A 24,936-nucleotide genomic window follows, 5' to 3' on the forward strand; every position below is an offset into this window, starting at 1 on the left:
GAGGGGCGGGGCGGAGGGAGGGCGGGCGCGCAGGCGCGGATGTGGCCGAGCGGTGGATCGGAGCCCCGCCCCGGCGCCATCTCTGGGACCCGGCCGCGGTTCCTGCCCAGGTACTCGGGGCTGGGGGCGGGCCAGCACCGCGGACCCGAAGAGGAGGGCGACTCGGGCTCCGGCCTGCGGGCATCGCCGCCCCGCCGAGGGCCCCTCGCCCTGGGGTTTCCTCCTGGAGCCGGGGGTGGGCGCCTCCGCGCGTGGCGGGTGGGCAGCAGCCCCAGGCGTGTCCCCGCCTGCGCGCCGGGTCCCCCTGGACCTGGTGGCCGCCCAGTGTCCCCGCAGCCACAGCGAGCATTCTCCGGAAACTCGCTTTTCTGGCTCCGAGTCCGGTTTGTGAGGTTTAGCCTCGCACTCGCCTGTAACCGGGGGGCATCGGTGTGCGTGGCTGAAAGGAATCCGCCGTCCTCGCCGACTGGGCGCCACCCCCCTCCCGCCGGGGGCCCGGGAGGGTCGCTCAGGAGTCTGCGAGTCCCCGCCCCGTGCGCTCCTGTCCCTGCGCCCGCCGCCTCCGGCAGGGCCCCCGCCTCTGAGAGACGTGCCGCTGGCGGGGCGACCTCGCCCTCCCTCCCCGCTGCCCAGCCCCTGCCCTCGGTGACCCAGAGCCGCAGCCGCGCTGCTCGCTTCGTTTCCCGCATAGCTGCCTGCCCACCCCCGTGGGACCGCACTGCCCGCCCGCTGCCTCGGCACACGGCTCGGTGTCTAATGGAGCCTCAAACCCAACACATCCAACCAGGGCACACTCCCCGCACCGCCGCCTGCCTCCATCTCAGCTCCTTGGCACCATGGCACCATCGGACCCAACAAGACTGTCATTCTTACTCCTTATGCCCCCTTTCAAGTCCTCCTGCGGGCGGGGCCGGTGGGTCCACCTCCAGACCCAGCTACGCGCCCACTGCCCTCCGAGCCCCAGAGCCTGTCTTCAGTCCTCGGGGGCCCCTGACCTGGGACACCCCTTACTCAGAAAGACCCCCGGCTCGTCTGTTCGCCCAAGTCAGACCTTATACAGACCCCTGGTCCTGGCCAGTGGGCTCAGCGGTTGAGCATCCTCCCACGCGAAAGGTCTCTGGTTCCTGTCAGTCAGGGCACAGGGTGTGTGTGGGGGGGGGGGGGGGGGCATGCAGGAGGCAGCCTGTGGACGTTTCTCAAACATGGGTGCTGTTCTTTCTCCCTGTCTTCTCTCTCTCTCTCTCTCTCTCTCTCTCTCTCTCTCTCTCTCTCTCTCTCAAAACTACCTGTAACCTGTGCTGTTTCGTCTGCCCAAACGCTCCTGGTCGTCCGTCCACCTGCTGCCGCCACCCCTTCCCGGTCACCAGGCTCCGAGCAGCCTGCCCGTCCCCGTACCATGGCTGCTCTCCTTTAAAGTTTTTTTCTTATTAATTTGAGAGGGAGGGAGGGAGGGAGGGAGAGAGAAACATCGACTTGTTGCTCCACGCATTTATGCATTCATTGGTGGGTTCTTTCTTGTGTGTGCCCTGGCCAGGGGTCAAACCCCCAACCTTGGTGTGTGGTGAGGACACTAACCAACCGAGCTGCGCGGGCAGGGCCGTGACTGCCCTCCTGAGATGCTTCCCGGTGGGGGCGGGGACGGGTCCCACAGCACCACTGCCCTGGGTCCCTTGCTGTTTCTGTCTTCGCACGGCTCCAGGGTGCCTCTGAGTTGGTGCTGGTTCTGCTCCTCAGGTCTCTGCTGTGGCCCCTGGAGCCTAAGGATGTTCCACGGGATCCCAGCCACGCCAGGCGTGGGAGGTGAGCTGGGTCCGGGGGCCGGAAGGGCCCAGGCTTTTAGCCACTGCAGCAGAGACCAACCCGAGCCGTGGCCGGGGGTTATGGGAGCATCTATATGTGTCCCCCCAATATGGGGACGTAGCCTGGGGTGGTCTCTGGAGGGGCTGGGGTGGGTGGACGGACAGACGGCCAGCTCTCTGCCTGCTCTGTTACAGCCCCTGGAAACAAGCCAGAGTTGTATGAGGTGAGTGGCGCGCACCCCTTCCGGGGTGGCACTGACCCACAGCGTATGCCCATGTGAGCACCACCCTGGTGCCAACATGCTGCCCCTCTCCAACAGGAAGTGAAGCTGTACAAGAATGCCCGGGAGCGGGAGAAGTGAGTCCAGCGCCCAGGTCGCCCCCCAACACACCCCCTCAGGCCCACGCTCCTACCCTGAGCGGCCTCCACGCCCAGGGCCCGGAGGACGTGGGTCAGAGCTCTGCCGCAGCGGCAGCACCCCATGGGTTGGTGCCTGGCCCTGGGGGCCTCGTGGCCTTGGCCTGACGGACACGCCCTCCTCAGGTACGACAACATGGCGGAGCTGTTTGCCGTGGTGAAGACCATGCAGGCCCTGGAGAAGGCGTACATCAAGGACTGCGTCACCCCCAACGAGTGAGGCCCCGAGGGCCCGCTGCCGCCCACAGATGGGTGCCTGGCCCTGGAAGCCGTGTCTTCCCTCCAGGGCCAGGGTGCTCAGGAGTGAGAGGGGAGAGGGGTCTGCATGTGGGCATCTGCCTCCCCCGCCAGGCTGGAGGGTGCCCCTGGGTACTGGCAGCCCGGGCACCTTCTGCAGCGTCCCCATGGAGAGGTGCCCACCGCCCTGCTCCCGGGGTTCGGCAGCCTGCTCCCCCCGGGTGCAGATGTCCCGTTGGTGAGGACTTCGGAAGGCGAGCAAGAGAGTCGGGAGGGACGTCTAAGGCGCTGCTGAGCCTGGCACCTGGGAGGTTCATGGAGCCTTTACTCAGTGGGAAGGCCGACCCAGAGGACACGAGCTGTGGGTGTGGAGGCACGACCAGCACAGTCCCGGAGAGCAGGCAGCGGGGAGAGCCTCTGCCAGCGCTGGGCTCTGGCCGATCTGCGGTCCAGGCCTTGTCCCCACCCCCCCTCCAGAACCTTCTCGTGTAGACCCGATGGAAGGTCTCGCCCACAGTGGCCCAGCTCTGACTCATCACCCTGCTCCCCTCTGCCCCAGAGCGGCCCTGGGCGGGGGCAGGCAGGGCAGGCTAGCCTGAGCCGGTCCTCTCCCCAGGTACACCGCGGCCTGCTCCCGCCTCCTGGTGCAGTACAAAGCCGCCTTCCGGCAGGTCCAGGGCTCGGAGATCAGCTCCATCGATGAATTCTGCCGCAAGTTTCGCGTGAGTCCGCCATGGGGGCGAGAGGTGGGCGCGATGTGGGTGCTGTTGGGAATGGGCCTGGCCAACTCTCACATGCCCCCCCCCCCCCCCCGCTCAGTTGGATTGCCCACTGGCCATGGAGAGGATCAAGGAGGACAGGCCCATCACCATCAAGGACGACAAGGGCAACCTCAACCGCTGCATCGCAGACGTGGTCTCGGTGAGCCCCGTGCGCAGGGTCCAGCTTCTGGAGCTGCAGGGCCTTGGCTTAGAATGGGGGGGGGGGGGGGGCGGGCAGGCTGCTCCCCTGGGCCACGTCCAGGAGGCCTCCGAGTCCCCCCCCCGCCTGAGACCCACGTGGGGCGGCCCTGGGTCAAGGCCGCCAGAGCTCCCACAGGCAGCAAGGTGGATGGACCCCAGGTTGTGGGAGCAGAAGTGTGGGAGGAGCCTGAGGACCAGCCACCGAGGCGTGGAGAGAGAGGATGGGTTCCTAAGGAAGGCGGGGGGGGGGGGGGGGGGGGGGCTGGGCCAGATCCTGCAAGGGGCCGTCCCCCTTGGCCCCTGGTGGGAGTATTGCCTCACGCACACACTTGCCCCCAGCTCTTCATCACGGTGATGGACAAGCTGCGCCTGGAGATCCGCGCCATGGATGAGGTGCAGCTCCCGGGGGGGTGGGGGGGGCGTGGGGGCGTGGGGGGCGAGAGGGGCTGAGTGCCAGGGGAGCGGGGCTCACAGGGCCCCGTGTGTACAGATCCAGCCTGACCTGCGGGAGCTGATGGAGACGATGCACCGCATGAGCCACCTGCCTCCCGACTTCGAGGGCCGCCAGACCGTCAGCCAGTGGTGAGTGTCTGGCCCTTCAGGTGGCCCTGGGGGTCCCGCCCTCCGAGCCCTCTCCAGCGCTGTGCCCCCCCCCCCCCTCAGGCTGCAGACCCTGAGCGGCATGTCCGCGTCCGACGAGCTGGACGACAACCAAGTGCGCCAGATGCTCTTCGACCTGGAGTCCGCCTACAACGCCTTCAACCGCTTCCTGCACGCCTGAGCCCTGGCCTCCCTGCCCGTGCCAAGCGGACGGAGGAGTGGACGGAGCGGGGGTTCTCAGCCCGGCCCCCGGGAACCCAGCCTCCGAGGACGGTGTCTGCTTTCCTGGCTCCCTGCGCTTTCTGTGGCAGCCCTGTCTGTCTGTCTGTCTGTCTTCGTGTGTCTACCTGGGCCCCCTCCCCACAATAAAGATGTTTTCTGACCTTCCTGCTGCTGTGGGCACCCCCTGGGCCTGCCTGGCATGTTTGTCTGCCCTCTGGGCCTCGCGTGGGACCCTGCCATCCTGGAGCACACAGTTCCTGAGGGGAAGGTCAGGGTGCCCTTCGGGGCAGCAGCCTCCCTGCTGGGCACGGCCTGGGCAAGCAAGGGGGTGGTCGAGCCTCCACCCAGGCCAGGGGTGGCAGCAGCCCAGGCAGACAGCAACATGCCAGGAGACCAAGGCTCTGGATTCCAGGATGCACCGTTTCACCTTTTGGCAACTGTGGGTAAGGGACAAGCCAGAGTTCAATGGTAGCCTTTTCTCTTTCTGAACTGTCTCTTGCTACCTGTGACCACTACAGGCCATGAAAGAAGGCATCTCACAGCGTTTTACAAGGGAAAGAGCAGACACAGAGGGACTGGCGTTGGGGGTGAGAGCCAGGGCTGGCGGGAGGGTTGATGGGGACCTCAGGTGGGGTGTGGGCTGTGCTCACCTGTTACCGTGAGGAAGGCCTGGCCCTGAGCAGGTCTGCCTTGGGCCGGCCTGTCGTCTGTGGGTTCTGGACTCGGTGCAGGAAAAGTTTCACAGCACAAATCCAGGTGGATTTTATTTTATTTTTAACTTTTTAAAAAATGTATTTTTTAATTGATTTCAGAGAGAAAGGGAGAGGGAAAGAGAGAAACATCCATGATGAGAGAGAATCACTGATGGCTGCCTCCCGCACGACCCCCAGTGTGGACCGAGCCCACAACCTGGGCATGTGCCCTGACTGGAAATCCAACTGTGACCTCCTGGTTCGTAAGTCGACGCTCAAGCCCTGAGCCACGCGCTGGGCTATTTCCATTATTGCCATAAAATATATAAAACAAAGTTTGCCTTTTTAACTTCAGTGGCATTGAGTGCAGTTAGTGTGCGACCTTTGCCACCATCTGTCTCCAGAACCCTCTTCCCCTCCGCAAACTGGAACTCTCCCTATTAAACTCCCTGTCCTTCTCCCAGCCACCGGCACGCACCATCCTGCTTTCCATCCCGGACTGACTGCGGCTCTCTGTGGTGGAGCCCTGTAGTAGCCGTCCTCGTGACCCACGTAGCTCACTTAGCACCGTGTACTCCAGGTGCATCCATGTAGCATGCAACCCTTTTCTTCCTTTAAAAAAAAATATATATATGTAATTAATTTCAGAAAGGAACAGAGAGAGAGAAACATCAATGATGAGAGAATCATCACTGGGCTGCCTCTTGAGCATGGAACTGATAGATCCTCCCTTCCCCCAACTGCTGGGTGTAGTAACAGTAAACATGACGTAACCTGCAGCCGGAAATACCTGAGTGCCTAACCATGTACCTTATATGGGCCATACATTAAGCTACCAATCAGCACCGCCGAGTATCCTAAGCCCCATTCCTTCCCATTCCTCCCCTCAAAAGGAGTGCTCACCTCTGCATGGGTTGCTGCTCTCCCCTTGGGAGACAGCTCAGCAGGTCTTCCCTCTAATAAAGCCTGTGTCACCTGGTTTTCGGCCTCTGACTGATCTTTCATTTTTGGTGCCGAAATCCGGGAAGGGGTGTGTGCCATTTTTGGCTCATTTACCCCATGGCTCCTCCCATTATTAGGTCCACTGGTATCCATTAATTTTGCTCTTTGGCCCCTGTCTCATGCACTGTTTCACTAGTTTCTTACAGAACAGAATGCAGGCGTTGGCCAACCATAAGGTGGGAGAGATCTATCTGGCCTTGAATTCAGAACCTAGAGACACCTTTGTCACCAGAATGAGACCTGGGTAGATGCCCCTGATGACGCCCCCTCTCAGCAGGAAGCAGCTATGGAAGACAGCCCTTCACCCCCTGACCTTGCTGGGACTCTCCATTTTTTTTACTCTTACCAAAAGCCTGCAACTGATAGATCCTCCCTTCCCCCAACTGATGAGTGGAGTAACAGTAAACATGACGTAACCTGATCTTTCAGGAACAGAGTTCAAAATCTTGGAGGGAAGGTGGGGGAGGTAACCAACCAAGGACCTTGTACACATATATGCATGGCCCATGGACAGACAATGGGGTGGGGAGGACCTGGGGCGGGGGCGGGCCAAAGGGGATTAATGGGAACATATGTAATCCTTTAAACAAAGAATTAAAAAAAAAATAGGCTGCCTACGGCCTCCCCTCCCCACCAGCCCCCCATTGGGGATCGAGGAATCCAACCGTGACTTCCTGGTTCATAGGTTGGATGCTCAACCATGGAGCTACACTGGCCGGATAGTTTTCTTCCTGTTTAAGGCTGAATGCTATTCCATTAAATGGACAGGCCAACACTTTATATGTGAGTGAGGTCGGCAGGAGAAACACTTGACCCCAGACCGAGGACACTGCCCTTAGCCTGACGCCCTGCCCTGGGACCACTGGACGCCGGGGAGAGTCCTTGGACCTGGGCCCCTGCTCCCCTGGGGCTCAGTCAGGGGTCGGGGTGCTGACCAGGTGCAGGTGTGGAGGCGCTGCCCCTTCCCCAGGTGCCAGCGAGACAAAGATAAGGCCAGGGGTCAAAGGTCTCGAGAGGCAGCCTGTAGGGAGGGGCCAGGGCAGGTTTCCTCACTCAGCATGTGCCAGGATTCCCTTAGCTGTTAAGGCTGAATAGGACAGTATCTGTATTTCACGTGTGGACGAAAGGGGCCACATGCTGACCTGACCGGCTCAGGGGAGGCCTGCATGGCCGTCTTGCAAACTCAAAGACCTAAAGTCACCACAAAGGATGGCCTGAAATTAAACTTTAAGTAAAAGCAGTTATGGTGGGCAGTTACGTCCTAGGCTGGTATCTTCGCTGACAAGGTCAACCTTTGCCTTAACTGAACCTGTCTTTTTGCATCTATGATAACATACCCTTGGAAGTGTCTGGGTAACTTGTAACTTCCCTTTTTCCAGACCCCTTGGGCACAGCTTAATGTGCTGGAGACCACAAATCCCTTCATTGTTATGTTAATTGTTCCTGCACCCACCTAAGCATGTATCTATCATTTTACCTTTTATCCAATCCCAGGGGTTCCCCCCCACCCCCCGCACCGCTTTGCTTTCTCCCGCCTCTCTAGTCCATCACCAGTGGAGTTCATGTAACCCACCTACGTGCCTTCCTTTGATTGCCATGTATAAATGCAGATGTAGCCCGCCATTCTCCGGAGCGTTATCTCGATAATCCGTTGAGGTTCTGCTTCCCAGCAATTGTGGACAGTTTGGTTCAAATAAACTCACAAAAATTCTTCACGGGTTTGAGTGTTTTTATGTGAACACACGTGTCCTTCTGAGCAGACACCTGCTTCCCAACGTTCTGCTGCAGTGGACCCACCCGGGTGTGTGGATGTTGTGACCACAATGAGTTTATTAGATGATGGGACGATGCCAGAGGGGCCTGGGGACGAAGGAGAGGGCCTGGCACCCACTGGACAGGCCTACACCAGCACAGAGGCCGCTGGGGACCCCATCTGCCCCGGCTGAGCTAGGAGGGGGGCCTCAGTGGGAAGGGGGGGGCAGGCAGAACCGGAGGAAAGTGGACCAGCACGGAGGTCCCCTGAGGCCTGCCGGCAGGTGCCAGGCCTTCCAGGGGTCAGGCAGGGCGGAGACCTTCCCCAGAAGCTGACAGGCCCCAGGCAGCGGGTGGCCTGGGCCCCCCTGGCCAGGGGGTCCTGGTGCAGGGAAGATGGGCTCAGCCGTCAGAACGGGGTGTGAGGGGAGCCTGAAACCCAGCTCCCCTCCTCACTGAACCAGCGTCCAGAATCATCTGAACCCCACCGGCCTCCTCCCCCTTCCCTCGCCGCCCCCCGCAGACGGCACCGTGGCACTGTCCTGGGACAGGGGTTCCCTGCTGCCGGGAGCTCCCCCTCCCCCCTCCCCTCACTCAGGCAGGGCCCAGGGTCAGGAGGCAAGCCTGGCCCTTCCCCCAGATGCCAGCTTGGCAGCCCGGTCAAAGGCTGAGAGGGAGCCTCAGGGAGGGGCCAGGCCAGACGCCACACCCAAGAGGGCCCCTGCCCCCAGGTGCCAAAGGAGAGACCAGCAGGCTCCCCGCCGGCTTGGCCATTTCCTGAGGAATTCCCCAGGAGCCTCGGGGGAGGGGAACATGACTCAGCCCACCTCCAACAGGGAGACCGCAGCCCAGGGCGCGGGAGGAAAGGCCCCAGTTCTCAAGGCTCTGGGGGTGCTTCAGCTCCGGAGCCAGGGAGGACCCCCGGGAAGGGGTGGGAGGGGGCGCTCAGGTGTAATGTCGGGGAGCACCCTCGCTTGGGGGCACCCCGAGAAACAGAACTGTAGGAGGCAAAGCCCGAGGCCCTGAGGGGAGCAGCAGGCAGGCAGTGGACCCCCAGGCCGTGAGTCCAGGGAAGGGGCCCTCGTCCCCGCAGGCAGCGGCTCCTGGGCTGGGACAGGGTCTGTCCTGGATGCTCAGCCTCCGTGTCAGACGAGCTCGGAGCGCAGCAGGAAATTCCAGGAGAGCTTCTCGCGGCCCCACCACCGCCCCAGGCCCTGGCCTAGGCCGCACACCCCCCCAGGCCGAGGCTCCTCGTTTTGGGGAGGACCTGCCCCTGGAATGGTTAATCTGCGACTCTGCTGACAGCCAATCACAGAGCCCTGCTGGGAATACCTGGGAGAGAGCCTGTGCCTAGCCCCAGTCTGGCCCCAGGCAGCCCTCTCCGCCCGCAGCTGCCCCAGCGTGCCCGCCTCCGCGGCAGTGGCTTCGGCATGGCGGTCCGGACCCCGCAGAGGCCAGGGCTGCTGCTGACGGTGCTGGTGGTGACCGTGGCCGCAGCCCCGCCTGCTCACCTGCTGACTTCGAGGTCCTCGGCCCAGGGCGCTCTGGACCGCGTGGCTCTGGGCGGCCTGTTAAATAGGCTTGCGGCCCGTGTGCACTGCTCCTCGGGGCCGTGTGGAAAGGTAAGCGCCCCACCCCCACCCGACAGGTCCCCCTCCGGCCCGGCCCTGCCTGCTCCTCCCCAGCCCTGCCTGCTCCTCCCCAGGGACAAACTCCAGGAGGCGGGCAGAGGCCAAGCGCCCGGTGCCATGGCCCTGCCTGGGGCTCCAAGCCCAGCCTTCTCCTCCCCGGGAGCGGGGCCGTGATGGGGACCCGAAGCTCTGGGGACCCAGGGCCACCTCTCTGGTCGGCCCCCAGGCAGTGATTCCTGGGAGAAACCACCTGGAAGGGGGACCACTGCCTGGGACCCCTGTGTGTGCACCGTCATGGAGGGGAGTGTGTGGGAGCAATGGATGTGGGGCGGGGGGGGGAAGCAGCAACTCCCCGGGACCCCCAGGTGCCCGGCCCCTGCTCACCTGTCTCTGCCCGCAGTGCCTGTCTGTGGAAGACCTCCTGGCCCTGGGCCAGCCGGAGGGGCCGCGGCCAACCCCGGTGTCGGTCCTGGAGCCCGAGCACATCCCCCGCCTCAGTGCGGCCGCTGCCCTCTATCTCAGCGACCCCGAGGGCACGTGCGAGGACATCCGGGCTGGCCGCTGGGCCTCCCAAGCGGACCGCCTCCTGGCCCTGCTCGAGGGCCCCGAGGCCCTGGTCCCAGGCCTGAGCAGGCTGCTGCGGAGGATTCAGGTCCGGACCACCGGCCTGCCCTCCGCAGAGGAGGTGAGGGCTGAAGGCTGAGGCCAGGGCAGGCTGGCGGGGGCGCGGGGGGAGGGCCAAGGGGGACCGAAGGGAAGGGACCCACTCCGGAGGGTGGGCTTGGCTGGGGGGTCATCTTGGGTGTTCACCACTGAGTGGGGCAGGGGCTTCTGGGGGCCACCGGGGGCGGTGGTGATGCTGGGGGCCCGGAGAGCCACAAGGAGGTGCCGCTGAGGCCCTGCCCCCGCCCCCAGGCCTGCGTGGACCTGCCTTGGCTGCTGGACCAGGCGGTGGGGGCAGGGGCTCCGGGCAGCCCCGGCCCCGTGCTGGCCGCTCTGCTGGACCACGTCCAAAACGGGTCCTGCATCCACGCCCTGCCGAGCCCCCAGTACTTTGTGGACTTCGTGTTCCGGCAGCTCCGTGGGGACACTCCCAACATCACGCTGGACGGTGAGGCCCGGGTGGGCCCCCGAGTGGGACGTGCCCCCTGGGAGGGCAGGGCCGGAGCCCACACGGACTGGTTCTGTTCCCTCGGCCAGAGCTGGCGGCCCTGATGCAGCACCTGGGGGTGGGTGGCATGGCCGCGAGCCATGGGGACCACGGCGACGACCATCACCACCATCACGACCATCACGACCATTACGACCATCATCTGAGAAAGAGGGCCCCCCTCGCCCCCCCCAACAGCAGTAGCAGCAGCGTGTGGGACACAGTGAGCAGCCCCGGGGCCGTAGTCCTAGGGAGGGGGGGGGGGTCCCCCCGGCTGCTCCAGTCCTGACCTCCAGCCCTGCCACCTCCCAGGTTTGCCTGAACGCCAGGGACGTGATGGCCGTGTACGGGCTGCCTGAGCAGACGGGGGTGTCCCCAGAGGCTTGGGCCCTCCTGAGCCCTGCGCTGCTGCAGCAGCAGCTGAGTGGGGCCTGCGGCCCACAGCCCAGCCACCCCGTCCAGGACCAGCTCAGCCAGGCAGAGAGTGAGCGCCTGTCCCCCGAGTCAGCCTGCCCAGCTGTGCCCAGAGGGGCTGGCCACACGGCAGAGGGGCTCCCCGGGGAGGAGGGAGTGGGTGCTGGGCTGGTGGGAGAAGACAGTGGAGTGGAGGGGTCACAGGAATGTGTGGGAGGCCTGGAAGGGAGGGGGTGGAGCTTTAGGGAGGAGAGAGGTTAGCGAGAGCAGAGGCCTGGCCGGCCCTGACCACCTGCGGCCCTGGTGAGTTCCTGCTCAGGCCCCTGGGAAGGCTGAGGGAAGGCCTCCCTGGGTCCTCACTGCCCCCGCCCCTGCCCCCCGCAGAGTACCTGTACGGCTCCCTGGCCACCCTGCTCATCTGCCTCGCCTCGGTTTGCGGCCTCCTGCTTCTCATCTGCTCCGCCTGCAGCAGGGCCACCCACTACGTCATCCAGACCTTCCTGGGCCTGGCCGTGGGCGCGCTCACCGGAGACGCCTTCCTGCACTTGACGCCCAAGGTCAGCCCAGCTGGCCAGGACCCTCCCTCCCCGCCCCGGGGACTCCCCTGCATGGTCCTCCTTCCAGGCCCACTCTCCTCGGGCCCTTCCCTGAACCCTAACCTCTCGTCTTCCTCTGTGGGAGGGAGACCCTGAGGCAGCCAGCCCCGTGCCCCCGCCCCGCCCCCAGGTTCTGGGGCTGCACCAGCATGGCGGGCACAGTGAGCTCGGAGGGGACGACCATGAAGACCATGGCGCGCAGCCCATCTGGCGCCTCCTGGTGGCACTCGGGGGCCTATACACCTTCTTCCTGTTCGAGAAACTCTGTGACCTCCTGCTGCCCCAGGACCCGGAGGTCAGGCTTGTGGGACTGGGTGGGGAGGCAGGTGGGGAGGGGGTATAGCAGGCCCTAAGCTGTTGTCCCCACAGGACCTGAAGGAGGAGCCCTGCAGCCACGGTGGCCGCCGCGGCAGCCACGGCCACGGCCACGGCCACGGCCACGGCCACAGCATGTCTCTGCAGCTGGCGCCCAGGGAGCTCCACCAGCCCAAGCAGCCCCACGAGAGCTCCCGCGCAGACCTGGTGAGCCTCCCCACCTCCCAGTGCCTGCACCCCAGGCTCCCGCTGCTCCCCTGAGGGTGACCTGCCCCAGCCCCCCACCTTTCAGGGGCTCATCCACATGCCCCCACTCAGGTGGTGGAGGAGAGCCCTGAACTGAGCGCCGGGCCCCGGAGACTGAGTCCAGGTGAGCCCTGGCGAGGCCCCAGGAGGGTTGGGGGCCAGGGGAATGGCCGCAGCCCGGCCTATGCCGACCCACGCCCGCCGCACCCGCAGAGCTGAGGCTGCTGCCCTACATGATCACGCTGGGCGACGGCCTGCACAACTTCGCCGACGGGCTGGCCTTGGGCGCGGCCTTCTCGTCCTCCTGGAAGACGGGGCTGGCCACCTCGCTGGCCGTGTTCTGCCACGAGGTGCCACATGAGCTGGGTGAGCAACGAGTGGCGGGACTTGCGGGGGCGGGGCCTGTGGTGGGGCGGGGCCTGCCGGGAGCTGCTGAATGGGGCGGGGCATTGGCGGGGCGGGGCCTTCCGGGAGCTGCTGGGTGGGGCGGGGCGGAAGGGAGCTGCTGAATGGGGCGGGGCCTGGGTGGGGCGGGGCCTGCCGGGAGCTGCTGAATGGGCGGGGCCTTGGCGGGGCGGGGCCTGCCGGGAGCTGCTGGGTGGGGCGGGGCGGGAGGGAGCTGCTGAGTGGGCGGGGCCTTGGCGGGGCGGGGCCTGTCGGAGCGCGGGCTGGGCTCTGACCCCAGCCTGCCCGCCCAGGGGACTTCGCGGCCCTGCTCCACGCCGGGCTGTCGGCGCCCCGGGCGCTGCTGCTGAACTTGGTCTCGGCGCTCACGGCCTTCGTGGGCCTCTACGTTGCGCTCGCGGTGGGCGTCGGCGAGGAGAGCGAGTCCTGGATCTTGGCGGTCGCCATCGGCCTCTTCCTCTACGTGGCGCTCTGCGACATGGTCAGGGCCGGAGGCGTGGAGGGGCTGCCTGGCGGGGGTTGGGCGGGGACGCCCGGCTGACTGCTCGCCCGATGCCCACCTCCTCAGCTCCCGGCCATGCTGAGCACTCGGGACCAGAGGCCCTGGCTGCTCTTCCTGCTGCACAACGTGGGCCTGCTGGGCGGCTGGGCCATCCTGCTGCTGCTGTCGCTGTACGAGGACCACATCGCCCTCTGACGCCTCCTCCCCACGCTCCAGCCCCGAGACTGGCTCCCGGCCCCCGGCCCCGCGCTGTCTCAGCCCCTTGGGCCTACGGCTGGGTACCTGGAGCGCCCCAGGCCTTTGAGAAGCCCCCTTCCCCATGCCCCAGCAACCTGGTTTTGATAAAGACATTGCTGGCTCGACCGCTGTGGCTCGGTGGTTCATCATGGACCTATGAACCAGGAGGTCACGGTTCAATTCCCAGTCAGTGCACATGCCTGGGTTGTGAGCGCCATCCTGTGCAGGAGGCAGCCGATCCATGATTCTCTCTCATCGTTGATGTTTCTGCCTCCCTTTCCCTTACTCTCTGAAATCAATAAAAATATACTAAAAAAAAAACAAAAAACGTTCCTGCCCTTGTTGCTCTTCCTTCTGGGGAGGGAAGGGCCCCCAACAAGAAAGGCCTTTGAGGGGGGCAGTGCCAGGGGCTCTGGTGTAGCTGTGCACAGGGGTTTCCAGGCAGCCAGCCAGCACCCAGCCTCCAGCCCATCCCCTCCCTTCCAGGCAACTCCACTCAGAAAGAGGACCCTCCAGGCCGGGCCCACCTTGGCCTTCCGGGGACTGCCAGCCGAGACCTCCAGCCCCTCTGCCTGGGTGGGAGCTGCGCCCTACTACCACTGCCCTCCCCACGGCTGCTCCTTCAGTGTCTGTCTGAGCACTGACCACCTCTCTCCCACAGACCAGTTCCTGCTCCCTTGTTAGGGCACTTGGCCAGGCCAGTCTGACGGGCCTCTGGGCCCAGACTCACTCGGTTATCACCGGTCCCTGTGATGTGGGCACCAGGACGGTCCCTGTGATGTGCATGCTGGGAGCTAGTGTGCTGCCTCCTCAGCACATCCCTCAGTCTTGGCTTCAGAACTTAGGACTCTCGAAGGGGTTCGGTGCGGCTCAGGGGTCACACACCTGCCTGGGCAGCCAGAGGCCCCTCCTGCACAGCTCCACAGTCCAGACTTGGAGCCTGGTTGCTGATGTGAGCAAGTGGGCCAAGTTGCATGCAACACGCATTTATATCCCATTTCCTCGGGTGTGACTATATTTCCTTTATTTCTTATGATTCTGTTTCTAAGGCCCAGGCCTATCCCAGAGTATCTGGGGCGACTCCCTACTAAGGGAGGAGAGGGCTGCTTAGCTGTGAGAGGTCCTGGCTCCAGGGTCCTCAAAGTGGACAATTGTGCCAGGCCTGGGAAGGGAGCAAGACCAGGAGAAAATCGCTGTGCTGGGGGGAGAGCAGGGAAGTGAGGTGGGGGGGGGGGGGGGGGCTGGCAAACACGTGGCCCCAGGCACCTGGGACTGGGCCTTCGGTGCCCGGGTTTGGTGGTCACGGTGGGGAGGTTGCTCTGCGGGGGTGGGGGGTGAGGGGGAACACAGCTTAGCCCGGGACTGGTCGGGCTTCCTCCACACCGGCGGGCGGCACCTGCCGGGGCGCCCCTTCCCTCCAGGTCAACACTATGAGGCTCGCCTCGCTCACTCAGGCGCCAGCTCCGGGCACAGCGCCTCGCACGGGGGCTTGGAGACTCGCCTCTTCCTGCAGGGACAGCCAGCACGCGGACCCCATCCTGGGTCAGGCAGGGCCCAGCCGGCCCTGAGCCGTCGCACCCTCGCCTCCAGCGGGACCCGGGAACTCTGGCGAGCTCGGGGTGTCGGAGCTCTAGACGCGGAACCGCTAAACCTCCCCGCGGCCACAAGGGGCCGCTGTCGCCCCTGCAGCCGCTCCGCCGCGGGGCATTGCGCAGGCGTAGGACCCGGAACCTCCGCGCTCAGCTTCCGGGCCCGGCCGGACTGTGTTCACCGCCGTCCCGGTCCCCCGCGAGCCGGCTCCAACCGCCAGGTGAGGGGTGGTCGCGGGCGGCCCGCTCACTCTCGCTCTCGGCCCCGCGTAGCCCGGGACCGGCACCATGTACGCCGTGTACAAGCAGGCGCACCCGCCCACCGGCCTCGAGTTCTCCATGTACTGCAACTTCTTCAACAACAGCGAGCGCAACCTCGTGGTGGCCGGCACCTCGCAGCTCTACGTGTACCGCCTGAACCGCGACGCCGAGGTAGGCCCGCGCCGCCGGCTCCCGCCCTCCACCGCCCAGGGCTCGCCGAGGCGGCGGCCCAGGTGCCCGGGAGAAGCCCGCGGGTCGCAGCGCCTGAGCGCGAGGCTGCCACGTGACCCTGCCGACCCCAGCACCCCTCCTGCCTGGGCGCGCGCCCGCCCTCGTGCATCGTACTTGCTCTTTTGTTTCTCCAACCAAGTCGGGACGGGAACGCCTGCTGTGGGGTCGGTAGTGGGTGAACAAAACCTAAAAAGAACGGGGTCGGGGACCCCCCCCCAAAATAAGGAGACGCACCTGTGAGCACACGTGGGTTGCAACTAGCGGCCGGGGGAGCAGACGATGGAGGAGGCCGAGTGTTTCCAGCTGGCGGAGTGGGCGTTGGTCGGGGGAGGACAGGGGAGCGCAGGGAGCTCAGCCGGAGAGGAAGGCGAGGGGCGCTTGGGTTGCTGGAGGGTGAGCGCCAGAGGCGGCTTCTTAGCTGCTCTTGAAGGGCGAGTGAGACTTAGGGTCACGGATGAGTGGAGGGTGCGCCGGCCGCGGGGACGCCCTCCGCAGAGGCCGGGCAGGGCCAGCAGAGCTGGGCCGGGATGTGGAGTAGACGGTCCGGTGAGCGTGGGCAGCCCTGAGTGCACAGGGAAGGAGGAGACGGAGGAGTAACTGGTAGGAAAAGAAGGCTCGTTGCAAAGACGAGCGAGTCGGCAGCGTGTTGGCAGGAAGGGAAGGAGCCGGGAGAGCAGGGTTGGAGGGCCCAGCCCGCCGAGCCCTCAGGAAGCTGTTCACGCCCCTAAAAGAGCTGAAAAAACCCCAAAGACGAATCCTCGACAGATGAGACCAGACTGCAAAGGCTTCGCCCCGCATCTGCTCTCTGGCCCTTCCCAGGGAAGTTTGCCAACTCGCACACCAGAGGGTAACGTGCGGGCAGGAAGCGATGCCGAGGGGGAGCTGGGCAGGGTCCCGAGTGGGTGCGCGGTGTGGTCCTGGCCGCCGACAGTGTCCTGGAGCTGCGAGCAGCGCTGTGCCCCTGGCCACACCCCCGCGGGCGGCTCTGAGCATCACAAAGCACAGTTCCCGGCTCATCCATCAACGTTCTTCATCTCAAAGATGCAATAAGTTTCTCACTAGATTTAGTAATCCCCAAATTCACATGAAAGAGACAAAAATTAAGAATATCCAAGGTAATTCTAGAGATGGCCGAGGTGGTGTACTTGCCCGTCAGGAGCATCGAGAAGTGTGTGTGTGTGTGTGTGTGTGTTTTAAAGCTGCTTCATAAGACCGACTTAGGGCGATGTTACACTTTTTTGTAGTTTTTACTTGTGAACTGACCTCTTAGTCATGAAGTGTCTCTTTTTAACTCAAATACTTTTCACCTTAAGACCCACCCTGTCCAGCAGGAACAGGTCTTCTTGTTGGAGTGTTTGTCCACACGGATGTGGTCCCGGTATTTGGGGCTGAAGGACTGTCTCGGTGTCTTCCTGTTTGTTCCTTTATTTCTCACTGTTTCCTTCTTCTTGGCTTCACTTTGTATCAGTCGTGTGTTTTTGTTTGTTTTTTGTTGCACGTTTTGTGTCATTTCCTCATTAGTTACATTGGAGATACAGCAGGCCTCCTTGATTTAGGGACATTTTGGCTCAAATGAGCCCTTTTGCCCCAAGTGACACAGCATTTGTATGCTCTAGCCTGTTTACACCCTCCCCCTTGGTCTGCGGCCCCGTGTTTCACTCTGGGGCAGAGCCAGGCAGGTGAGGGGTGTGTAGAGCATCTGCCCAACCTCTGGCCCTGCTTGGGGTGGGCTCGAGAAGCCTGTGTCCAGGGTGGGAGTCCACGTGTGAGCCCGTGGGGCTGGGTGTGCGTGGCTCTCCATAGGCCTCGTGCTCCCCACTCCATGAGGGTCCAGTCGGGGCCGCCCTGGTGGTCGTTCCTCCTCGTCCTTCCACGAGGTGGGGCCACGGGTGCAGCAGCGCCTCCTCACTGCCTCCCCTCCTTCCTCCAGGCCCCGGCCAAGAATGACAGGAACACAGGTGAGCACCCGGGCGGCTGTGCCGGCCACATGCCTGAGGGTGGGCGGCTGCGGCGAGGGAACCAAACCTGTACCCACCACCTCTCCCCCAGAGGGCAAGGCGCACAGGGAGCACCGGGAGAAGCTGGAACTGGTGGCTTCCTTCTCCTTCTTTGGCAACGTCATGTCCATGGCCAGCGTGCAGCTGGCAGGCGCCAAGCGGGATGCCCTGCTGCTGAGCTTCAAAGACGCCAAGGTGGGCGGTGGGCTTGGTGGGGTCCTGGGCACAGCGGGGGTGGTGGTTGGCCGGCTGGCGGGGCTCAGTGGCGGGTCGAAGCTCTGGCCTGCTGTCCCCAGCTGTCTGTGGTGGAGTACGACCCGGGCACCCATGACCTGAAGACGCTGTCTCTGCACTACTTCGAGGAGCCGGAGCTGCGGGTAGGCAGGCTGTGCCCCACCCACCCCGCCCCCTTCCTCCCCCCACCGCCCAGCCCTTGCCTACCCCCTGGCTTCCCTCGAGGTCTCCCCCTGGCCCCTGGCCCCATGGCCTGCCTGATGGCTCTCCACCCCCAGGACGGGTTCGTGCAGAACGTGCACACGCCGCGGGTGCGTGTAGACCCCGACGGGCGCTGCGCGGCCATGCTCATCTACGGCACGCGGCTGGTGGTGCTGCCCTTCCGCAGGGAGAGCCTGGCCGAGGAGCACGAGGGGCTCATGGGCGAAGGGTGAGTGCCGGGGCACGTGGGGGGCCGAGCCCCACCTGCCCTCCGCCCTCCACCCGCTGAAGCCCTCGCCCCCCAGACAGAGGTCCAGCTTCCTGCCCAGCTACATCATCGACGTCCGGGCACTGGATGAGAAGCTGCTCAACATCGTCGACCTGCAGTTCCTACACGGCTACTACGAGCCCACCCTGCTCATCCTGTTTGAGCCCAACCAGACGTGGCCCGGGTGAGGCCCCTCTGCGGTGGGTCCCTGGGGGGCGGGAGCGGGACCCCTGGCTGACCCACCTGCTGGTCCCAGGCGGGTGGCCGTGCGGCAGGACACGTGCTCCATCGTGGCCATTTCACTGAACATCACCCAGAAGGTGCACCCGGTCATCTGGTCCCTCACCAGCCTGCCCTTCGACTGCACCCAGGCCCTGGCGGTGCCCAAGCCCATAGGTGAGAGCCTGGCGGGTTGGGGGAGGTAGTGTGGAGCGCCCGGGCCCTGCCCACCAGCCTGTCCTCCTCCAGGTGGGGTAGTGGTCTTTGCAGTCAACTCGCTCCTGTACCTGAACCAGAGCGTCCCCCCGTACGGCGTGGCCCTCAACAGCCTCACCTCAGGCACCACCGCCTTCCCTCTGCGTGAGTGTGCGTCGGGCAGGGCTGGGGGCGGGGGGCGTTGGGGCAGGGGGGGCTGCTGGGTCCCTGACACCCCTCCCCCGCCTCAACAGGCACCCAGGAGGGCGTGCGGATCACTCTTGACTGTGCCCAGGCGGCCTTCATCTCCTACGACAAGATGGTCATCTCCCTCAAGGGCGGAGAGATGTGAGTCCCCCTTCAGGGAGCCCTGTACCCCCAGTGTTGTCGTCCCACCTGCCCCCGCCCCGGGAGCCTTGCCCAGCTCAGCGTCCCTCTCCCACAGCTACGTGCTGACCCTCATCACCGATGGGATGCGCAGCGTCCGTGCCTTCCACTTCGACAAGGCTGCCGCCAGCGTGCTCACCAGCAGCGTGAGTGGGGGCTGCGGGCAGGCTTGGGTCTGGGTCCAGCCCCAGTCCCCCCTCACCACCGCCCCCCCCGCCTCAGATGGTCACCATGGAGCCTGGGTACCTGTTCCTTGGCTCTCGCCTGGGCAACTCCCTCCTTCTCAAGTACACGGAGAAGCTGCAGGAGGCTCCGGCCAGTGCTGTCCGGGAGGCCGCTGACAAGGTGGGTGCTGGGGGTGTCTGTGGGGACTCTGCCCCTGTGCAGGGTGTCCCCAGGGCTGCTCACCGCCTTCCTACTTCACAGGAAGAGCCTTTGTCAAAGAAGAAGCGAGTGGACTCCACAGTGGGCTGGTCAGGTGAGGGGTGAGAGGGCAGGGGGCAGGGGCGGTGCTGGGGCCAGAGAACAGGGCAGCTCAGAGTGCTCCGTGTGCTGCAGGTGGCCAGTCCGGGCCGCAGGACGAGGTGGACGAGATTGAGGTGTACGGCAGCGAGGCCCAGTCGGGCACACAACTGGCCACTTACTCCTTTGAGGTGAGGTTGTGCTCAGAAGGGGCCCCACCCTGGCGGGCCCACCCGCCTGACCACTGCTCTGCCCTCAGGTGTGTGACAGCATCCTCAACATTGGACCCTGTGCCAACGCGGCCATGGGCGAGCCCGCCTTCCTGTCTGAAGAGGTGCCCGGGTTGGGAAGGCGGGCGGGGGGCAGTGTGCAGGTTGGCGGGTGGCTTGCCTGGGGGCCCTGTCCTCACCTCGGCCCCTACAGTTTCAGAACAGCCCTGAGCCGGACCTGGAGATCGTGATGTGTTCTGGCTACGGCAAGAACGGGGCCCTGTCTGTGCTGCAGGTATGTGTGGGCAGGCCAGGGTGGGGCCTCATGGGGACCTGGGTGGACAGATGCACCCCATTGTCCTTCCAGAAGAGCATCCGGCCCCAGGTGGTGACGACCTTTGAACTCCCTGGCTGTTACGACATGTGGACAGTGGTTGCCCCTGTGCGCAAGGAGCAGGTGCGTGCGCCCCAGGCTGCAAGAAGGCCCCGAGGGGCGACAGGTGCTGTGTTTGTGAGGCGGAGGGGCAGGGGGCTGAGGCAGGCCCAGCTGTGCAGGTCCCAGCGGATGCGTCAGAACTTGCTCTGGCTCGGCCGTGGGGCCGCCCCTCCAGCACCGGGCTGGGTGGTGAGGTGTGCTCTCTGCCCTCCCATCACAGGAGGAGACCCCTCAGGGCGAGGGCGCGGAGCAGGAGCCCAGCACCCCTGACACAGAGGACGACGGGCGGAGACACGGGTTCCTGATTCTGAGCCGGGAGGACTCCACCATGGTGAGGGGCCTGGCGAAGGGGTGCCAGGGTGGGGCCCCCTGCAAGGAGTGTGCCTCACCACCGTTGCCCACAGATCCTGCAGACCGGGCAGGAGATCATGGAGCTGGACACCAGTGGCTTCGCCACACAGGGCCCCACAGTCTTCGCCGGCAACATCGGGGACAATCGCTACATCGTGCAAGTGTCACCGCTGGGCATCCGCCTGCTGGAAGGAGGTGGGCCCGGCAGGCGGGCGGGCGGGCGGGCGGGCAGGGGCAGTGTGGACTGACTGGCCTGTGTTTGCAGTGAACCAACTGCACTTCATCCCCGTGGACCTGGGCTCCCCCATCGTGCAGTGCGCCGTGGCTGACCCCTACGTGGTCATCATGAGCTCCGAGGGCCACGTCACCATGTTCCTGCTCAAGAGCGACTCCTATGGGGGCCGCCACCACCGCCTGGCTCTGCACAAGCCGCCGCTGCACCACGTAGGCCCTCCACCCCCGGCCCCTTGTCCCCAACCACTGTCCCTACCCCTCCTGGACCACTGAGCCCCCTCCCCCCAACAGCAGTCCAAGGTGATCGCCATGTGTGTGTACCGCGACGTCAGCGGCATGTTCACCACCGAGAGCCGCCTGGGCGGAACCCGCGATGAGCTGGGCGGGCGCAGTGGCTCCGAGGCCGAGGGCCCAGGCTCAGAGACCAGGTGTGTGGGGGCCGGGGTCCTCGGGGCTGGGGTCCCCAGGGCGGGTCACCCCTGATACACGCATGTGCTCCCCAGCCCCACAGTGGATGACGAGGAGGAGATGCTGTACGGGGACTCGGGCTCCCTCTTCAGCCCCAGCAAGGAGGAGGCGCGCAGGAGCAGCCAGCCTCCCACCGACCGGGACCCCACCCCCTTCCGGGCTGAGCCCACACACTGGTGCCTACTGGTGCGGGAGAATGGAACCATGGAGGTGGGTGGCGCCCTGTGCCCACACAGCCGCCCCTCCCCACTCCTGCCTCCACTAACCACCCGGGACATCCCCTCAGATCTACCAGCTCCCTGACTGGCGGCTGGTGTTCCTGGTGAAGAACTTCCCGGTGGGGCAGCGGGTGCTGGTGGACAGCTCGTTCGGCCAGCCCACCACGCAGGGCGAGGCCCGGAAGGAGGAGGCTACGCGCCAGGGGGAGCTGCCCCTCGTCAAGGAGGTGCTGTTGGTGGCACTCGGGAGTCGCCAGAGCCGGCCCTACCTGCTGGTGAGCACGGGCAGGGCCCCCCGCCCCCATCCTGGGCCTGCGCTGTCCAGGCCCCTGATGACCCGACACCACCCCCAGGTGCATGTGGACCAAGAGCTACTCATCTACGAGGCCTTTGCCCACGACTCGCAGCTCGGCCAGGGAAACCTCAAAGTTCGCTTCAAGAAGGTGCGGGGGTGGCCGAGGGGCCCTGGGCAGGGCGGGGGCAGGGCGGGTGCTCACGGAACTCGCCTCCACCAGGTCCCCCATAACATCAACTTCCGAGAGAAGAAGCCCAAGCTGTCCAAGAAGAAAGCGGAGGGTGGCGGCGCTGAGGAGGGGGCCGCGGCCCGGGGGCGAGTGGCGCGCTTCCGCTACTTCGAGGACATTTACGGCTACTCGGGGGTAGGCCGGGGACCGGGGACCGGGAGGCCGAGCGGTGGGGCTCGCCCCCGCAGGCTCCTCATGGTGCTGCCCCCAGGTCTTCATCTGTGGGCCTTCACCTCACTGGCTTCTGGTGACCAGCCGGGGGGCCCTGCGGCTGCACCCCATGGGCATCGACGGCCCCATCGACTCCTTCGCCCCGTTCCACAACGTCAACTGCCCCCGCGGCTTCCTGTACTTCAACAGACAGGTAGCTGCCAGGTGGGGCTGCCAGGTAGTGTAGGTGCTGGGCCGGGAACAAGGCCCTGGTGACGAGTTGGAGCTGCAGTGCGGGGGTGGCGGGGGGAGGGGGGCAAGGCTAAGGAGGTGAGACCTGGGCTTACTGCTGAGAAGGTTGAGGGCACCTGCCTGGGCGACCGGAGTTCCGGCAGTCACTGCTGTCAGCTGAGACCCCAGCTCTGCCCCTTAGGCGCTGTGGCTGGCTGAGGCGCTCACCCTCTCTGAGCCTCACTTTCCTCGTCTGTCATCCTGGTGCTGATGCACCCAGGACTGGGTGAGGGAGGGGCTGGGCCCTGGCAGGGGCCCCTCGCCTATCTGTGCAGACCCTGGCATGGCCAGTGTGGGCCACCCTTTGCCTCCAGCCTCCAGTGCTCTCGGGTCCTGGTCCTTCCTTGCCCTGGACGACCCCAGCTGCCTGCTCACCGTGCTGCACAGAGCAGATGCCGATCCCAGGGAAGCCTGTGGGCCTGGGGTCACCTGTTGCTTTCAGTGGGTGCCTGGCCTCACTGACCTCCTCAACATCCAGGGCGAGCTGAGGATCAGCGTCCTGCCTGCCTACTTGTCTTACGATGCCCCGTGGCCCGTCAGGAAGATCCCGCTGCGCTGCACGGCCCACTATGTGGCCTACCACGTGGAGTCCAAGGTCTGAGTCCCCCTGAAGGCCAGGGACCTTCTGGGCCTGGTCTCTGGTCTGTGACACCTCCACTCTTCCAGGTATACGCTGTGGCCACCAGCACCAACACTGCATGCACCCGGATTCCACGCATGACGGGCGAGGAGAAGGAGTTTGAGACCATCGAGAGAGGTAGGAGACGCTCAAGCTGGGCCTGCTCGTGGGGCCGCCCCTCCCTGACCGGAGCCCTGTCTCTGCAGATGACCGCTACATCCACCCCCAGCAGGAGGCCTTCTCCATCCAGCTCATCTCTCCAGTCAGCTGGGAGGCCATCCCCAACGCCAGGTGAGGCTGGGTCAGGTGGGGCGGGAGGGAGGCAGGTGGCAGGGCTGCATCCTGACCCCGGCTCCTGCAGGATCGAGCTGGAGGAGTGGGAGCACGTGACCTGCATGAAGACGGTGTCGCTGCGCAGCGAGGAGACCGTGTCAGGCCTCAAAGGCTATGTGGCTGCTGGGACCTGCCTCATGCAGGGGGAGGAGGTCACCTGCCGTGGGCGGGTAAGCAGCCAGCGGGCAAGGACCCGTGTGCCGGCAGCCCCTGTGCGTTCCCTCATGTCACCACCTCCCTCCCTGCACGCAGATCCTGATCATGGACGTGATCGAGGTGGTGCCCGAGCCTGGCCAGCCCCTGACCAAGAACAAGTTCAAGGTCCTGTACGAGAAGGAGCAGAAGGGGCCCGTGACCGCCCTGTGCCACTGCAACGGCCACCTGGTGTCGGCCATCGGCCAGAAGGTGGGTCCCTGTCCCTGTGGCCTGTGCCGACCCACGGCCCCGCCTGCCTGCGAGCCACTGGCTGCCACCTCTCCCCCCACAGATCTTCCTGTGGAGCCTGCGTGCCAGCGAGCTGACGGGCATGGCCTTCATCGACACCCAGCTGTACATCCACCAGATGATCAGCATCAAGAACTTCATCCTGGCCGCCGACGTCATGAAGAGCATCTCGCTGCTGCGCTACCAGGAGGACAGCAAGACGCTCAGCCTCGTCTCCCGGGTACCCTGGGCGGTGGGGACGGCCCTGTGCCAGGGGGTCCCTGTCCCCGGTGGCCCTGATGTGACACCCACCCCTCGGTCCCCAGGACGCCAAGCCCCTGGAAGTGTACAGCGTGGATTTCATGGTGGACAGCACCCAGCTGGGCTTCCTGGGTGAGTGCAGGACTGGGGCCGGGGCCGCCTGAGACTGGTGACCAGGCTGACTCGGGCTCTGTTTGCAGTGTCCGATCGGGACCGCAATCTCATGGTGTACATGTACCTGCCGGAGGGTGAGTGCTCCCCACCCAGGGCGGGGGCGGGCGGGGGCTGGGCGGGCTGTGACCGGAGGTCCCCCTGGCCCAGCCAAGGAGAGCTTTGGTGGCATGCGCCTGCTGCGTCGGGCGGACTTCCATGTGGGTGCCCACGTGAACACCTTCTGGAGGACCCCGTGCCGAGGTGCTGCTGAGGGGCCCAGCAAGAAGTCGGTCGTGTGGGAGAACAAGCACATAACGTGGTTCGGTGAGGGCCTTGTGGCTGGGGACAAGGGGCAGTGGTACGGGTGGGCAGGTGGTGCTGGGATCACCGGGCTCACACTGTGCCCCGTAGCCACCCTCGACGGCGGCATTGGGCTCCTGCTGCCCATGCAAGAGAAAACCTACCGGCGGCTACTGATGCTGCAGAACGCGCTGACCACCATGCTGCCCCACCACGCCGGCCTCAACCCCCGCGCCTTCCGGTGAGCATGCCTCCGCTTCCCACCCCCCACACACACACACCTCCCCCCAGGCCTGCCCCAGCTCCCCATGCCTAACATCTCCCCTAGGATGCTGCACGTGGACCGGCGCACCCTGCAGAATGCCGTGCGGAACATCCTGGACGGAGAGCTGCTCAACCGCTACCTGTACCTGAGCACCATGGAGCGCAGTGAGCTGGCCAAGAAGATTGGCACCACACCTGACATTGTGAGTGACCCGTCTACCTCCCCACCCCACCCCACCCCACCCCGCCCCGCCCCTCACCTGCCCTCTCCCCACAGATCCTGGATGACCTGTTAGAGACGGACCGGGTCACTGCCCACTTCTAGACCCCTGGACACAGCCACTGCCACCACCCCTTTTTGTACAAAACACAGGAGAAAGATTTGTTTGGTTTGAGAAGTACGTGTGGTCATTGCAGGGCCTCCTGGCCCTACCAGTGGTCAGAGCCCGGGGTCCCCCCACTCAAGTCAACCGTTGCT

The 24,936-nt window shown here is 65.0% G+C and overlaps 3 protein-coding genes across 5 annotated transcripts; all 3 read left to right on the top strand.

Annotated features, from left to right (window-relative positions):
* The first annotated feature begins 39 nt into the window (after positions 1–39).
* On the top strand, positions 40–4,403 carry VPS28 (VPS28 subunit of ESCRT-I). The gene is made up of 10 exons (XM_079796067.1): positions 40–110; positions 1,735–1,800; positions 1,995–2,023; positions 2,120–2,157; positions 2,344–2,433; positions 3,071–3,176; positions 3,274–3,375; positions 3,756–3,809; positions 3,907–3,998; positions 4,080–4,403. The coding sequence occupies exons 2-10, from the start codon at positions 1,764–1,766 to the stop codon at positions 4,195–4,197; spliced, it is 666 nt and encodes a 221-aa protein (XP_079652193.1). The 5' UTR covers positions 40–110; positions 1,735–1,763; the 3' UTR covers positions 4,198–4,403.
* Positions 4,404–7,806: 3,403 nt separating this feature from the next.
* SLC39A4 (solute carrier family 39 member 4) lies at positions 7,807–13,469 on the top strand. Its single transcript, XM_079796066.1, has 12 exons — positions 7,807–9,306; positions 9,716–10,000; positions 10,231–10,426; positions 10,516–10,688; positions 10,778–10,949; positions 11,264–11,436; positions 11,606–11,770; positions 11,845–11,997; positions 12,109–12,160; positions 12,250–12,402; positions 12,735–12,922; positions 13,010–13,469. Exons 1-12 carry the CDS (start codon positions 9,115–9,117, stop codon positions 13,136–13,138), a joined length of 2,031 nt encoding a protein of 676 aa, XP_079652192.1. The 5' UTR covers positions 7,807–9,114; the 3' UTR covers positions 13,139–13,469.
* Positions 13,470–14,930: 1,461 nt separating this feature from the next.
* CPSF1 (cleavage and polyadenylation specific factor 1) lies at positions 14,931–24,928 on the top strand. Of its 3 annotated transcripts, none has more exons than XM_079796172.1 (37): positions 14,931–15,201; positions 17,192–17,219; positions 17,311–17,453; positions 17,555–17,635; positions 17,771–17,922; positions 17,999–18,145; positions 18,218–18,357; positions 18,430–18,546; positions 18,630–18,723; positions 18,821–18,908; positions 18,985–19,107; positions 19,189–19,240; positions 19,321–19,415; positions 19,484–19,558; positions 19,648–19,728; positions 19,801–19,890; positions 20,090–20,200; positions 20,274–20,415; positions 20,486–20,664; positions 20,746–20,882; positions 20,958–21,132; positions 21,209–21,415; positions 21,494–21,583; positions 21,656–21,799; positions 21,876–22,028; positions 22,584–22,700; positions 22,772–22,862; positions 22,931–23,015; positions 23,086–23,227; positions 23,310–23,462; positions 23,545–23,721; positions 23,807–23,873; positions 23,942–23,989; positions 24,063–24,218; positions 24,306–24,435; positions 24,523–24,661; positions 24,736–24,928. In XM_079796172.1, the coding sequence occupies exons 1-37, from the start codon at positions 15,058–15,060 to the stop codon at positions 24,781–24,783; spliced, it is 4,341 nt and encodes a 1,446-aa protein (XP_079652298.1). In that variant the 5' UTR covers positions 14,931–15,057; the 3' UTR covers positions 24,784–24,928. The 3 variants fall into 3 exon arrangements, with proteins under 3 accessions (XP_079652298.1, XP_079652299.1, XP_079652297.1); XM_079796173.1 differs by having other exon boundaries at positions 18,430–18,540; XM_079796171.1 differs by having other exon boundaries at positions 18,430–18,540; positions 24,063–24,435.
* The last annotated feature ends 8 nt before the right edge of the window (positions 24,929–24,936 follow it).

The sequence above is a fragment of the Cnephaeus nilssonii genome, assembly GCF_951640355.1.
Source record: "Cnephaeus nilssonii genome assembly, chromosome: 18".
In the NCBI taxonomy this organism is placed as follows: Eukaryota; Metazoa; Chordata; class Mammalia; order Chiroptera; family Vespertilionidae; genus Cnephaeus; species Cnephaeus nilssonii.